The sequence below is a fragment of the Ochotona curzoniae genome, unplaced genomic scaffold (genome assembly GCF_017591425.1).
Source record: "Ochotona curzoniae isolate NIBS_2020 unplaced genomic scaffold, NIBS_Ocur_1.0 scaffold_3835, whole genome shotgun sequence".
In the NCBI taxonomy this organism is placed as follows: domain Eukaryota; kingdom Metazoa; phylum Chordata; class Mammalia; order Lagomorpha; family Ochotonidae; genus Ochotona; species Ochotona curzoniae.
Window position 1 is genome coordinate 2,128,588 of NW_024467114.1, and position 16,915 is coordinate 2,145,502.

At 50.5% G+C, this 16,915-nt stretch overlaps 1 protein-coding gene across 1 annotated transcript in view; it reads right to left on the minus strand.

The window, feature by feature from the left end:
• ABCA13 (ATP binding cassette subfamily A member 13) overlaps nucleotides 1-16,915 on the minus strand; it is a 210,510-nt gene that overhangs the window by 17,806 nt on the left and 175,789 nt on the right. Inside the window, 3 exon segments of the mRNA XM_040964495.1 lie at nucleotides 867-970; nucleotides 5,393-5,527; nucleotides 11,017-11,167. Coding sequence (XP_040820429.1) covers nucleotides 867-970; nucleotides 5,393-5,527; nucleotides 11,017-11,167 — 390 coding nt within the window.

Here is a 16,915-nt window from a genome sequence, read left to right on the forward strand (position 1 = left end):
AGGACGTGGCCACCCTGATGAGCCCAGGACACAGGTGAGGGGAAGAAGGCCTTACTGAGCCACATCGCTGGCAAGGCATTTGTCATGGAATCTTAGCCTGAGGTCTAAGGATCAAGTGCCACACCTTCCAAGCACACGTTAGATCTCACTGTGAATGTGTCTGCTTCTTGAAAGGTCTTCATCTATCCTGCATGAGAGCAGGGTTCACACCTGTGCAATTCTGAAAATCCTAAACATTCTGAAAAAACAAACTTGGCAGAGGCATCAGTGGCCACTCACTGACGGAAGTCTCACAGACTGATCTCAGGCCACACAAACACAACATGGATAAACACTAAAAAACTAACAGACACCTCGGGGATAGCGGCATCAAACCCCAGAGCTTCCACGAGAACTTGAAATGTGCAGATTTCAATAAGAAAACTATCAAGGTGTGTAGGACACTTATAAAAATAAGAAAAATGTGAATTATATTCATAAGAAAATAGTTAATAGAAACTGTTTCTAAATGACTCTAGACACTAAATTCGGCAGAAAAAGATCAATGCAGCAATGATAAAGGTATTCAGAGAGCAGATCAAGATGGCTGAAGTGGGCATAAAGTAGACCTGTGGGTTCCTCGGGGTTCCGCTCAGAGATGCCATGAAAGCCTCGCTGTTTCACAGCCCGATACTTTGCTTGCAGCATATTCTACTTGAGCAAAGATCTCCACTGCTTCTTCAGGATTTATATTAACTAACTCACATGCCTTAGCCCTATGCAAGCAGGGTTGCTGTGTCCTGCTGCCCCTGGCCACAGGGCACTCTAACTGCTCATTGCTGCTCAGCCTCACTCAGGAAGCAGCCGGCAGCGGGGACAAGGCTCACCTGTGGGAGGTCAGCACTACCGCACAGCCTTCCCGCAGCTCTGTCTGTATTGTCTGCCACAGGTGACGCTTTGAGCAGGGATCCATCCCTGAGCTGGGCTCGTCCTGAAGGAAGAAAACAGACAATGTTGGCATTGGGAAACACACATGCAAATATGCACTCTCCAATGTGAGGCCAGACCCAGTGATAGAATGTCCTTGCTCCAGCTTCAACAGGTGCCTCTCCATCGGCTTCTGTGCACTCTGCTCAGCAAAGTGTGTGTGCACTGAGCACTCTGCCACCTTGACTTGGCACCAGCTTCTCCTGGGGTCCCCAGCAGAGGGCAAGGACAAGCATCTCACACCAGCAACAGGACCAACTGAGCAACTTCCGAGAAACATCCTAGGAAAGAACGTCCGAGGGCCGTGCACTGACACTCACAGCGGGCACGTCCGAGGGCCGTGCACGGACACACTCACAGCGGGAACGTCCGAGGGCCGTGCACTGACACTCACAGCGGGAACGTCCGAGGGCCGTGCACTGACACAGCGGGCACGTCCGAGGGCCGTGCACTGACACTCACAGCGGGCACGTCCGAGGGCTGTGCACTGACACTCACAGCGGGAACGTCCGAGGGCCGTGCACTGACACTCACAGCGGGCATGTCCGAGGGCCGTGCACTGACACTCACAGCGGGCACGTCCGAGGGCCGTGCACTGACACTCACAGTGGGAACGTCCGAGGGCCGTGCACTTGACACAGCGGGAACGTCCGAGGGCCGTGCACGGACACACTCACAGCGGGAAAGAACGTCCGAGGGCCGTGCCCTGACACTCACAGTGGGAACGTCCGAGGGGTGCACTGACACACTCACAGCGGGCACGTCCGAGGGCCGTGCACTGACACACTCACAGCGGGCACGTCCGAGGGCCGTGCACTGACACTCACAGCGGGAACGTCCGAGGGCCGTGCACTGACACACTCACAGCGGGAACGTCCGAGGGCCGTGCACTGACACACTCACAGCGGGAAAGAACGTCCGAGGGCCGTGCCCTGACACTCACAGTGGGAACGTCCGAGGGGTGCACTGACACTCACAGCGGGAACGTCCGAGGGCCCTGCACTGACACTCACAGCGGGAACGTCCGAGGGCCGTGCACTGACACTCACAGCAAAGGTGTGAGAGAGCTCTGGACTCTGGCTAAAGAGGACGTTATGCTAACAAGAACACCCAGTAAAGACAGGAAACAGCAATGAATGACTACAAGGAACACTGAAAAATTGGAATAATAACCTCAGCAAAGAAACACAGTCACATTCTTATAATTGAAACCAAAGAAGTGCTTGACACAGAATTCAGAATAATTATTTAAAGGAAGCTCAGTGAGCTACAAATAAGACTACCTAATCAGAAAAACACATTAACAGAAAGAGAGGTTCAAAAACTAAAGCATAATGAACCAAGTAGGAACTCTGGATCAAAAAAATACGATGAATGAAAATAAAAATGAAATAGAGTGTGACTAACTGACTTGATTGGGTAGATGAGAGAATCTCAAATCTCACACACAGGTTCCCTGAACTAACCAAGCCACAGACGGAAAGCAACGGGAAGAGATGAATGACAAAGCCTCTATAGATGCACTGGGATACCATTGATGGAACTAAAACTTGCACTGTGAGATTTATGAGAAGGAGATACAGCACGCTGTGGTCTCTACAATGGTTTGATGTTTGTTCTCCCAAAAGTTAATGTTGAAATGTGCCCGCAGTGCAGCAGCGTGGTGTGTACTCGGGGTCCGCATTGCATACAGAATCAGGGGCTCTCGGAAAAGGGTCTGGTGGAAGAATTGTCCCTCTTGGCCCTTCTGGCTTCTGCCAGGTGAGGACACAGCGCACCTTTAGTGGATGGCTACAGGGCCCAAGAAGCCCGTCTTGAAGCAGAGATGGGAGCCTGACCAGACACCTGACCTTGAGACCTCGCTCTTGGTTTTCTCAGCCCCTAGGCTGGGAGAGGCAGGCTCTCGCCCTTTATAAACCACCAGTGCTGAGACTTTCTGTATGTGCAGCTCAACAGCACACGTGGACTAAAGCTGGCACTACTGCATCGTGCCTTGGAAAGCTGCTAAGAGGGGAGGGCTCATTGTTCCATCAAACTTACAGGGAGAACATGACAACTATGTGAGGTGCTAAACAAGTCAATTGTGGCAATCAAAGACAACATGGATACCCAAAGTCACACTATGCACCACACAACATAGACGCAGTTTGTCAGTTACACCTGCAGAGGTGGAGAATCTGGGATCATTTTCACCTCGTTAGCTCACCTGTAGGATCTGGTTAGATAAGCCAATCTCTCTGCTTCCAAAACACACCTCAACCTCCTTACAATAAAGATGGCATCCCCCGGAAGGGCGTGCGACAGCAGAAAGCAGCATCACAAGTTTAGCAACATCAAAGAAACTAAAATTCCTTGGAACGTGAAGCTTACTCCGTCAGCAACCTCCAAAGGTGTCTCATCTGAACTGCTTTGGAGAGGAATCTTGCCAAACTAGGACACACCAAACACACTTAGCTCGAGGGCTTTGAATTGTCATCCACTCTCAACAAAAACAAGCAGAGGTGAGCTGGAGTGGAGCAGGGCAGGCAGGGGAGTCAGCAGACAGGAAAACAAACATGGTCCTCTCTGCCCACCAAGCTCGCACGAGAGCCAGTTACAAACACAAGCAAGAAACAGAGGTGGGTTTTCATTTTAAACTTCCCTGAGTCCCTCTCTGGGGGACCCAGCTCAGTTCTCTATGGACATCAAATCCCTTCCTCCCGACATTCTAAACGGTGACTACTGATGCTTGCTGTGGCTGCATCACGCGCCCGGCTCTGAGTAAGTGCTTGAGGCAGGTTGTTTCATTACGGCTTTCAGCGGCTCCTGGCAGCAGACACCATGAACACAGCCATCTCAGATGAGGAAACCAGATCCACGATAAGCAAGGTTACTCGTGGGAGTGGCAGAAGCACTGCCTGACTCAACCAGACCCAGACTCCTGCACATTCACAGGCAGAGAGCAACAGCCCACGACAAGGCATGCCCCGCGTCTGCGGTGGCCCAGGGACACTGCTCCAGGGGAGGGCCACCTTGGCCACCTGAGCTGGGCTGAGCACGATGACAAATGCCTGCGTCTCACCTTGACAGGAAAGCGCTGTTTGCAAACAGAAGGGCTGTACATAAACAGCGTGCAGCCCTGGACTCCAGAGCATGAAATTACATAACAGTCTTCAGCTTCGGGCCTTGCAAAAGGAATAAATCCAGATGATTTTTTAGGAGATGGCTAGCAAGTGACAGGACTGTGTTCCAGTCCAGGCCTTCACCTGCATGTTAACCACCGATGAAGTGAGGCTTTCCTGTGAGAAGCAGGAGAGAAGCTCCTCTCTGTCTCCTGTACCTGCCGATATCCCTCTGACCCAGCATCCCATTCCTGCCGATACCTGCTCTGACCTGGCATCCCATACCTGCCGATATCCCTCTGACCCGGCATCCCATACCCCTCTGACCCGGCACCCCATACCTGCCAATACCCCTCTGACCCGGCACCCCATACCTGCCAATACCCCTCTGACCCGGCACCCCATACCTGCCGATACCCCTCTGACCCGGCATCCCATACCCCTCTGACCCGGCATCCCATACCCCTCTGACCCAGCACCCCATACCTGCCGATACCCCTCTGACCCGGCACCCCATACCCCTCTGACCCGGCACCCCATACCTGCCAATACCCCTCTGACCCGGCACCCCATACCCCTCTGACCCAGCATCCCATACCCCTCTGACCCGGCACCCCATACCTGCCAATACCCCTCTGACCCGGCACCCCATACCTGCCGATACCCCTCTGACCCGGCACCCCATACCCCTCTGACCCGGCATCCCATACCCCTCTGACCCAGCACCCCATACCTGCCGATACCCCTCTGATCTGGCTTCAGGGTGAAGCCTGGGATGTACCAGGCGACACAAGCCAGTTTACATCCCAGAATAGGTGATGTGTGGTTGTAGCCATTTTCCAAAAGTCAGACAACTGGCTCTGCTTGGGGATCATCACTTCTAATTACTGTGTTGACCAGCCCGGTTGCACAGGCTGGAGTTCCCAGGGGGATCTAGCCTCTGTGTCTAAGACCACCTCACACACTCCCTGCCCCCCCTCGTCACCCCCTGCTCAACACTCACTGTGGACAGCTGAGTAACCCGCTGGAGGAAAAGCAGATGGGATTTGGGATAACAGCTGCATTCCAATGTCCTTTTAAAATGTTGCTATAATGCGAAAACCTCATTAAATTTCCAACTGGACAAATAGAAACAGCTGTCAAAAGATAAATGCTTCATTCTTGTCATATTCTAACAATGTTCTATCTTCTTCTGGAAAACAGTTTATTGGTTCCTAGAAGCACTGTAGGCTTGGAAGCTGCTTTTTTGAAAACTGTGTGAGCAAACATATAGGCCTGGGCACCTCGTCGTAAAGCAGGTCATTAGTGGTACCTCTGCCACTCACCAGGAAGAGCAGGTCAGGTTTGCCGACCAGGGCCAGGGCTGTGGAGAGCTTGCGCTTGGTGCCCCCACTGTAGGTGGCCACACGGCTGTCTGCATGGGCTTCGAGGTGCAGGTGCCTCACGAGGTCTCTCGCAACCTACAAGAGAAAAGCTGACCATGAACAGTGCCCCCCTCACTGACTGCTGAGGGTATTCTGGGGTGCAATCAGCAGACAGAACAGCTCCCCCATCCTCCATTGTTCTGCATTTCAAATTAAAAGTGAAGAAACCGTTTACTGATGACGACGGTGGTGAAGGGTTCCTCACTGTTACATACACATCTGACCGTGTTTCTGTCCCTTGACACAAACCTCCACCTAAGCAGCTCTGTCACTTCAGTTGTGCAGGTGCAGGATGATCTAGAAGATGGACTAAGAGGCACTGCTCTGGTGGTTGGATGAGTTAAGTGAAAGCCGACCCCAAGATCTGAGCCACTCGAGAAGATGAAACATGCAGACCCCATCCCCAGGCCAGGAGTCGGCTCCAACTGCCCCATCCCCGGGCCAGAGTCGGCTCCAGCTGCCCTGTCCTGGGCCAGGAGTTGGCTCCAGCTGCCCCATCCCGGGCCAGAGTCGGCTCCAGCTGTCCCATCCCCAGGCCAGAGTCAGCTCCAGCTGCCCTGTCCTGGGCCAGGAGTCGGTTCCAGCTGCCCCATCCCGGGCTGGAGTTGGCTCCAGCTGCCCCATCCCCAGGCCGGAGTCGGCTCCAGCTGCCCCATCCCCGGGCCAGAGTTGGCTCCAGCTGCCCCATCCCCAGGCCAGAGTTGGCTCCAGCTGCCAATGGTGCGTCACCTTCTCCAGCTGCTGAAGAAGTAGCCTTTCCTCTGGCTTCTTTCCAATCAGCAGTTTCAATGACCATAAATGGAACAGAAATCTAAAGACACATGTAAGCGTGTTCAAGCAAAACATTTACTTACACCACGAAGAATATACAAAACAAGACTAGAGGCACCACAACAGTGACAACAGTCTCCAAATTCTCCTCTGAGAGGTGCCAACAACAAGTCTAAAAGCAGCCCCTGGTGGACAGTCACACAGCAGACAGCGGCAGAGGTGGCACCTGTCCCCACACAAGAGAAGGACCCAGGGACACAGTGGACATGATCACCAGTGTCAAACACGACCAGCTGTGCGGCTGGCAGAAGAGAAAAACTAGGAAAATGGTGTTCTTGTTGGAATTTTTATCATCATAAAAACATCATTTTTATTTCCTTCTCATCTACCATAAAGATCGCTGATGCTTAAGTTGATAAGTAAATGAAGTAAAACAGTGGTAGCGAAGCATTCGCTGCCAGGCAGTGTACCTCAGAACGATGGGGCATTCTGAGTAACTCACCAATCACTGCGTATCTTTATGGCCAGGAAACACCTGTCATGCTCCCCCACTTTCACAGAGGCCGAGCGCCACGACCTGTAAGTCCTGGGTGGCCGAGCTGCAGGAAAGGCTCCAGAATGGGCAGCAGCAAAGGGTCCGTTTCATCTGATGCTCTCTGAATGTCACATTTTCAAACAATAACTGAAAACGGTCTAATAGGAAGCATTTTGTTGCTGTCTTTCCTGCACTCGACACCACTGTCAAAATAATGGCAAATGCAATAGAATTGCAGTTATGGCTGGGAAAGTGCTACCTGTGCCTCGAGATGTCGTGCTTTCCTCTCAGAGTTCTAGAAGTTGTACTGTCGCTAAGATGTGAGGCTGGGATTCACAGGTGTTTATGGGCCCAGTGCCTAATCACGTCTAGCACACAGGGCGTTTCTAAGTACCAGAAACAGTATTAATGTATCAAAGCTTATAAACTAAAAATTATTTCTAACAAACAAAATATTGCCTGCAGACTCATATAAGTATCTCCTGATTCCCAAAGTCAAAGTGCTTTCACCAGCCCAAAGACTGACCCCGTCAACATTTCCCTTGAGTTCAAGCTCCAAGTGGAGTGAAGGGGGAGAACCAAAGAATCCACGAGCGAGATGCCTGTGTGACCCTCAATCCCATCTCTCTCGTCTCTTACTTCACAGCTCCTCTGGCATCAGTGACTTGGAGCACAAGGAGGCTTCCAGACACGCTTGTGCAGCATACAATGAGGGGAAGACACAGCCGAGGATTCTCCTGCTAGCCTGGCAAGTCTTCACAAAAGGACAGCTGCGGGCCCCGCCTCCTCCCGGAGGAGAAAACCACAATGCAGAGAGCTGCGGCCTTGGTGGCAGGTGGAAGGGCTGCCCTCTGCTGACCCTGCACATCCTCACCAGCATCCCAGGCTGTGTAGTGTCCAGCCCAGCTCCTGCACCATCTGGTTACGACTTGATACAGCATGTTCTCCAGGTTAATTAGATTCAGGTTCACATCCATACGCCACACCCAGCTGTGTAGTATGAACAATGGAAGGAACTGGAAATCACTGCTTCCACCCAAGGATCCTGCCCCTTCTTCTCGCATAACCGGATGTGTGGATTACAAGGGGAGGAACAAACACGTCACAGGAGTGGTCAGCAACTGGTCAGAGTGGGGCTCAGTGCAAGGCTCGGGCTCTGGGCCTTGCCTGGACTCAGGCATGAGGGTGAGCTGGGATGCTCCCTCCCAGCACGTGAGGTGGGCTCTCTGAACGAAGGACGCCAGGACTGCCAGCGTTGCCATCAGAGAAACTACTTCCTGCAGCCAAGAAGCAACGGAGCAGCTGCAGAAGCACCTTCTGCTCCAGGGGCCCTTCTGAAGACCCTGCTGGGGTCAGAATGGGATTGACCACCAGGCTTGGACCCTAGGGTGGGGGGCCTGTGGAAGGTCATGAGGTCACTGGGGCACAGCCCTTGGACAGGAGAGAAGCAGTTCTTGTGAGGCCTCATTAACTCTAGTGAGAACAGGTCGCGCCTGGGCCTGTGTCCACTCCGGCCTGGCCATGAGCTTGTTCTCATCCTGTAATGCCCCCCGCCGTGAGGCCCTCACCAGATGCGGACAGACACACTCCTGGATGCCCAGGAGCAGAGCTAAGCAGCCTAGGGTACTTCGTTACAGTCACAAGAAATGAATAGTCCCTGGCACAGTCCACTGGATGACAACTCACTAAGAGGAGGAGTTTCATGTGCAAGGAGTCAGCAAAGCCTCACACTCACCAAGTTCTTATCCACGCCAAGTGCTACCCCTTGAATAAGCAAGGGAGATGTTCACATTTCAGTCATGATTGATAACATTGATGGGGGTGGCTGGATCCAGTCATGAGGTTGAGGGGATTGCCTAGGGGGAGTACCACGAGGCTGTGCTGTGGCAGGTGGCTCTTGTGGGAGGGAGGTGAGGAAGTTGGGCAGCTGTTCTCTTCCTCTGCTTCCTGGCTGACCATCTGGTCCTTCTTCTGCATGCGTCCTGCCATCTGCTGCCCTTGCCGGAGACTAGACCAATGGGGCTCTGATCTGAGACTGGGATCCTCTGAAATGCTGAGCCAAAGGAAGCCTGCTGCCTCTCCAAGGAGCTGCTCCCAAGGGACAAAAGGCAGACAAATGCTGCAGCTTTTCAAAAAGATCAGGGAACTAGGAGACCCATTCTAAAGGATGCATGCCTCGTGTCCAGCTCAGTGACTTCAGACAGGTGAGCCTCAGCACTGGGACACGTCACCATCACCCTGCAGGGACTCAGGTTCCTCATTTGTTAAGTGTGAGAAGGTATTCTAGCTGCTTTACATGACCACTCTTAAGATACATGCTGTACCAGGCGAAGAATAAACACTGAGACACCAACCGGCTTTTCTCCCTTTACAGCAGAGGATGCATGGCCCTTCTTAGGTCACTGGGGAGGCGGAGGTGTGCCAGCATGGCCTGCCTGTTCCCAGGCCTCGTGCCCTGTGCCTGTGGCCCACCACACAAGGTCAGGTGTGGGTTTTCATCGGGAGCCCTGTGTTGGCGCTCAAAAGCTGTCAGATTCGGGTGCTTTTCAGATTTATTTTTAAGAATGTTTATCTATCAGAGATATTCAACCTACAACTCCCTCTGGCTACTTTGGAGTTAGCACCTGAAAACGGTGTTCTAACTTTTTGAATGTTGCCTGCACTTCTAAAGGAGGAAAATTTGCCAGGAATGGAGCGCATCCCTGGGAACAAATGAGAAAACACGTCAGTACATGAGAAACCTCCGAGTGAGCACGCTACACCAGTTGCAGTGGAAGGAAATGAAGCCAGCTCCCAACTGGCATGAATTAGAATAGCTCTTCTCGACAGAAGAGCTCATAAAACGACGCCAAGAGACAGCTGGGCATCAGGAGGCACGTGCACTGGGTTCCAGGACGCTCCGTCCCGGCTGCAGTCACGAGAGCCTGCACGCAGAGCCTTGCCAGACAGCGAAGGCTCAGAGCCCGGGCCAGGTTAGCTCTCTAACCGGCACTCATAAGGGAGCTGCCAGAGAGGAACTACAGACTGAGCCACTGGGCTCTCCGTAGCCGTCCATGTGCACGAGGCCGGTGTCCCGTGGGGTCGCCATGGAGCTGCCCTGTCCTGCTAGGGGTCAGGGTCCCTATAGAATGTGACAAGCCTTGTTTCAGTTTCTCTTAAAAGCTGCATGGTATAAATAAGAACAAAGGCTGAAGCATTGCAGCAACAGCACGGAGAATGAATTTCCATGGCCAGTGAAGACAGTGGTGATTCTTTTTGTCTCCTGTGAGTTCCAAGACTTTCCATCTCCTACAGAATCAAATTGAAAATACATCACAGAAGCTTCTGCTTCTACTTCAGAATCCACAGCTCCAGGGAGCTCACCAGATTCTCCACAGTGAGCCGAGAGGGCGAGGCAGCTCTCGCTGCTGGCTGCCTCCCGGGTTGTCCTCCGGCCTGTCCGCCCGGGCTGGTCCTCTTCACTGAACTCCCTCTTGCATGGCGGGTTCCACCCACTTCTCTTCCTCTCACAACGAGGGGGACAAAGGTACAGACCCTGTCTCCCCTCACTTCTGAGGCCACACGGAAGGAACCAACCCCCGGAGCCCCCAGCTCCAGGCTTCTCTCCCCAGGGCGCCAAGGTTACTGTTGGGAAGTGGAAAGGAATCTTTTTTTGTTGTTGTTGTTGCTTACATTGTATTATGTAGTACCGTTTTATAGGCGCTGGGGATTCCCCCCACCCCTCCCATACCCCTCCCCCCATGGTGGATTCCTCCACCTTGTTGCATAACCATAGTTCAAGTTCAGTTGAGATTCATTGCTTGCAAACACATGCCTAGCATTAAGTTCAGCGTCTTATTGTCCAGATAAGTTCAGTGGCCTCCTGGGGAGACCTTCTATGGTCTGAAGATAGGTCTAACAGAGTAAAGATCCGGTCAGTTAAAAGCCCCAACAAGGCCTCAGTATCAATATACAACATTATGGAATTAATTGACATAGTATTGGAAAGGAATCTTGTCATCAAAGCTGAAGGCATTTCGAGCCCTTACGGAGGACGTGCTGACTACGACGTCATCAGTGACGTAGTTTACGGCGTGCGCCTTGCACGAGACTTCACGACATCGACAGCAGAGTGGACTTCACCACACTCCCCCTGCACAGCCACCGCGGGGAACACCTTTCAGGTGAGTTGCTCGGGGCGTGGGCTCCCTGCACGCTGGCCTTCCTCAGGGACACTCACCTCGGGGATGCGCTGCCTGGGGATCCCGCGCAGGCTGCAGTAGTAGTCCAGATGCTCACGACCCGTCAGGAGCCCATCCAGGGCGTCCTGCTGCGGACAGTAGCCGATGAGGACGCCGGCTTCGCGGGCACAGGACAGAGGCACAAGGGCTCTGCGGGGAGGGAGGCAGGCTGAAAACAACCCACCAAGCAAGACGGTCCCAACTCGCCTGCATGTCCACTGAATCCATGCACGAGCCGTACCGGGGCCTGGATACCCCACCCCAAATGTGCATCTTTGGCTGCTGGATGCGATGCTTTGAAATAAAGCTGCTGAGAGCTAGCCCATGCAGGAGAAGCTCCCAACTTGCCTATCACTGAGTAAGAGCAGACAGGCCTGCTGACAGGAGCAGGCCTGTTGGTCAGGACGTTTCAGATTAGAGAGCTGCTCTCACAAAGAACCCCCATCCCCCGGGACATGTCTCTGCCAGGAGACAGCCCTTACCCACTCTCCACCCGACTCTCCCCTCCACCGCCCAGGCCTGCCTCCCTGCTCGGAGCCAAAGCCCCTTCCCTGCACTGAGACCAAAGTGGTGACCCAGACCCATCAGAAGTCACACAGGCCAGAAAGCCACAAACAGGGCCTGAGTGCTGAGGATTCCACGTCCAGCAAGGGAGGTGGGCCATAAAGCCATCCACAGGTACACAATATATGGGTGTGTTGCCAGAACTGCCACACAAGAAATATTCAAAGAAGTTCAAGGTGAAAAGGAAATACACTAACTTGAATAGCAACAACAAAGTGTAGTGCGAGTTGAGGTGACTACACAGCAAGTTTAAATGACTGGATAAAAGTATGACTTTCATAAGCCTCTGCCTGCGGCGCTGGCATCTTCATATCCCGGCTGTTCCACTTCCATCCAGCTCCCTGCTTGTGACCTGGGAAAGCAGTGGAGGATGGTCCAAAGCCTTGGAACTCTACACCTGTGTGGGAAACGTTGAAGAAGCTCCAGGCTTTGGATCGGCCAGCTCTGGCCACAGGGGCTTTTTGGAAAGTAAGCAAGCAGATGAAAGATCTCTGTCTTTCCTCGTCTCTGTCTTTAAACAGTTTGATTTTCTGTGCTCATTTTTGCTCTGCATTATTTTAATGCATCTCCGTCACAGGGTAATCATGCAACCTCATGATCTCATGATCTATAAAGTTGTAATTTGTGGCCCCACACATAGAGGGATGGAGTTAAGAGAAGATTTTTATGAAGTTGCTGTTAATACGAACGAACGATTTTAAACCAAGATGTTGACTGTAGTTTCCAAGGAAACTTGTAACACACTTGATCAAAAAGTGAATCGGTGTTCAAGAACAATATGTACTTATGGTGGCGATGGAAGAAAAAGGGAATAAAAAACATAAGACATATAAAAAGGGCAAAGAGTTAGTTTTAAATCTTATATCAGTAATTACATTAAATACAAATGAAACACTTCAAATAAAAGCTGAGACTGACAGAAATTTTTAATGATACAATTGCAGGTTATCTACAAAGCACAGACTTTTTAAAAAGTCACAGATGGATGTGAGTATAAAAAGATGGGAGAAATATGATTCAAGTGGTGTTCCAACAGGAGCTCTGGGCAGCTCTCCACATCAAATGTGGAAGAAAGATGCCATCACTAAAGGAAACATTTTATAACAATGAAAGATCAGATTCTTAGAAAGATAGAATTCTAGAAGTTTTTCATTTGAACAGAAAGCTTTACAAAACAGTGCAAAGGCTAAGACTGAACAGAGAAAAAGCGACAGAAGAGTAACAGGCAGTCCACCGTGCCACGTTCAGTAACACATGACCAGAAGATCAACAGAATGTAAGGGACCAAACAGCGCAGGAAGCGAACCAGACACGACAGGCTGCAGAGCCCGTGACGCTCCACCCACAATCTTCTCACACGCACAGCAATGCTCTCCAGGGTAGAACGTGTGCATGGCCATAACAACATTCCACAAGATTAAAAGGACTGAAATCACAAAAAGATGGTCCTGTTTACGGTGCGGTAAGCCTAGCGATGAATAACAGAGGCACACCTGGGGAAATCGCGAACGTGGAAATTAAAGCGTGCACGCCTATGTAATCACTGCGCAAAAGGAAGCAAAGAGAATGAAAAGCTAGCTGGAGCTAAACGCAATGTAACAAAGCTCGTGATGCTGATGGAGGAACGCATCTGAGAATGTGTGCCCTGTACGTCTCTACAGAAGAGATCTCAGAGCAGTAACAACCATTTCCCAAGTTCACTCAGCAGAATCCCACGTCAGAGACTACCTGCACAACAGAGCCTCACCACGAGCAGGTGGAACGGATCCCAGCATGCAGGAGGGCTGACCGTGTGGAATTCATTATGTTCTACAATAATTGAGGAAAAATTGAAAACCATGCCATACCTCAGGGTAAGCGGGTTCCACTGTGTGAAGTTGTTTATAGGCAAAGCTACAGAGACAACAGGTAGCCTTGTGGTTGCCAAAGTTGGGGAGAGGCCAGCAACAGGGCGTAACTTTGGCATGGAGCTGCTTTCAAAGTGATGGGAATCTTTTCTGGAAATCAATGGTGGGAATGGTCATGCAACAATGGCTTAAAACTACTAAATATTTACACTCTACAATGTGAATGTGCATGGTCTGTATCAATTAACCAAGCATGGTATCAAACAGCTGCACATAAACATTCAGTAGGGAATTAACTATATTTCTTCATACATGCACTTAGCAAGTGTTCAAAGTCAGTATTGCTTAATATTCATGAAAATGAACAGGTGATTCAACCCAAAACAAACAGAAGCTTCCTATAAGACACTGGAACAGAGGCCAGCCCAAGAGGCAAGGCATTGCACGGTTCCATTATACAGGACTGGCAGGCACAGCCGACACCTATGCTCAGACCAGCCACACAGTGGCCCCCAGACATGGTGGGTTAAATGGGATAAAAATCAACACATACATGTGTTATCTGCAGGCATCACATATCCAGCCTTAAACATTAAAACACTCATATTTTAAAAGTTGTTTCTCTGTGTGTGTGTTAACATGTTATCCAACACAATTTCTAACCTGCAAGTTTTATCTGCATGTTGCTGGAATGAATGCCCAGCCCAAGAGAATGGTCCCCTCCCAACACTCCTCAATTTCAACTGTCTCTTGGAGAGCTTAGAAATACATATTTAAGCGCTCTCTGCCATTCAAAAACAGGGCATATTTATTCTAAGTAGACTTCTCTCCATTCAGTGACCCTGCCTGTCCATGACACATGGTCCACACCTGGTCCTTTCTAGTTGGCATCTTCAAACGTCAGAACACAGAAATACATCAGCACGGCCCTGGAGCAGACTGTCGCTGGAAGGAGGCCAAATGCCACTGAGGCTCTGGAGTCCACGGCACCTGACCTGGAAGAAGATGAGCTCCTTGAGATAAATCCAACCTGTCTGACATCACAAACTCCTTGGCCAAACCACGCTCAACCGTGGCTACGTTATTAGAAGATGCTCACAGCCACTGGATAATTCAAAGTTTCTGCAAGCCAGCCTATTCAATCTAAGGTGAAGGTCCGAGGACCCTGTTTACTTTGGGCTTCAGCTCTCTCGGACAAACAAGACACTCATTGTTTAGTCCTGATACTGACAAAACAACGCCCTCCAGTGGCTTTTACTACCATGCATTTGTCTAGCTGTTTCTTCTTTATTGAACAACGGAACAGATCGAGACAATCTGGCCTTGGAACTTAAACAAAAAACTTGGAACCCTCTGTGTGGTCTTTGCCAGACCAAGATGTTCTCACTTGAGGCATTAATTTCCTGTGTATTATCAGCAATCTGTAAACTGTCAAGAAGGAGCTGGAGTGCCAGGGAACGTCACTGTGCCAGGTTTGATCTGCTTTCCAGGCTGCACTTTCATCTCTCTTGCTTTTCCACCTGCTTACATCTCTGTTCCATTCTGCACACTTCTCTGCAGTTACCCCCAAACTCACCATCCATCCTATGGCGAGGAGATGAGACCCTAGTAACAGGATTACCTACTGTATTGGAGTGAAGACCTCAGCCTCCTCAAAGAGAGCCAACTGGACGGACGAGCTCCTGAGCTATGGCCCAAATCCCAGCTCTGTAACCTAAACTGCATGCTCCATGACAGCCGTCCCTCGTCTCCATGAGAGTCATCCCTCCCTCGTCTCCATAGTGCTTAGCTGCTTAAACATGGATCAAGAACATGTTTCACTTCCTTTTTCAAAGCTGGAGTAAGTTCATACCCCAAATGAGGCCAACACAGCTGCAGCCACATCCACGCCCACACCCCTGACTTTATCATCTCATTCAAAGGGTACTTCTGGTGGCATCTAAATCTAACAATACACACAGCAGCACAAGACACAATCACTCCGTCAGAAGTGCTCACTTTTAACTCCTTGTACACATTGGGGACAGAAGCCACAGCCCAGGTAAGTAACAGCCCTGAAAAATGGTGAAGTCACACGGGATTCCGTTCTCTTTCCTACCTGCCATTAAAAGGTTATTAATTTCTGACAACAAAATTGCTCCTTCATTGACAAATAAGGCTGTTGCCAAGCCTCCTACTGAGCTCATGCAAGAAGGAGCTAAACCACTACCCCAGGTTGTTCTCAAAGGGCAGTGGAGCTCAGGTCTTTCGCCTACCCACGTCACCCGGGCTCTCCACTGAATGGGTCCTTCACTTGGATGCCATTCACTTACAGCTTAGGCTGACTTGTAGAAAATTCCCAGAAAGGAAGGGCTCCAAGACAGTTCCTCAACATCCTTTTACCAATTCAACGCTCCCTGCAAGCAGTCTTTAAGAAGGTTTTTGTTTGTTTGTTTTTGGCCTTAGTTTCTCACTTTCTTAAGTGCCCACCGTCATCACAGGATTCATGTGAGCAGTGACTGTGAAGTGTTACAACACCCTCAAATGCTAAGTTCTACCCTCAAATGCTAAGTTTAGCACTAGGAATGTGCATGCAGATTACTTGTTTAGGATTAACCAATGCAATGCCAGTATAAAAAGACATCAGGCTCATTGATCTTCCCTTTGACTGGCACGGATCACACATTAAAATCATTTATATTATTATGGCATCAGAAGCTAGGATCCATTTGACTAAATCTTTCCTCCTGTTTAAATAACAAAGAACGTTTGCATAGTTAGGAACCCATGTGCTTGCTGTGGCAGTGCAATGCCTTCTTCATTTCAGAAAGCTTTTCCTTCAGTTTCATGCTGGAATGTTCTCTGTGCCGGGGCCTGCCTTGTGTTCTGCTGTGCTCCTCTGTCAGCTGCACAGGGCCAGGGCTCCAGCACACAGTCACCATTTCCTTCCCTGGAATACAGTATGTCCCAGCCCAAGAAGCCTTGCTCTGTGCTGCGGCATGGCTGAGGTGCAGCAGAGGACTTGGGACGTGGCTGTGCACACTCCGCTTGCAGCTGTGGAGTAGACCGTGCCAGTGCTGGGGCGCTTCTCCGACTGTGTGCTGCCTCCAGCTTCCTGGTGCACCCAGACCAGGGAGGGGTGTGCTTAGTTCCGGCATGTGCTACCAGTCTTTGTTAGGTCCATGTCTGCTAACATGTCACCTCTAGGGGCGTCTTCCAATCTTTTCAAGACCTACAGGATTAATGAATAACTAGAATGAAGGATGCAATTTAACGCAAAGTAACTTCCATTTGTAATAAACTTCTGACCTCTCAGTTTTCCTGTAGTTTGTTTTTTTCCCCCATCAGCCCACTATCCTCTACCAAGAAGCATCTTTATACCGCTATGGAACAGCGTAATTAAATCATCTTAGGTGATCTGTCTCATTACAGAATGGTATTAGAAAAATCCTGAAAGTCCCTAAGCATTTTGTTAATTAAGGAATAATGTTCAGTGAAGGAGAATATT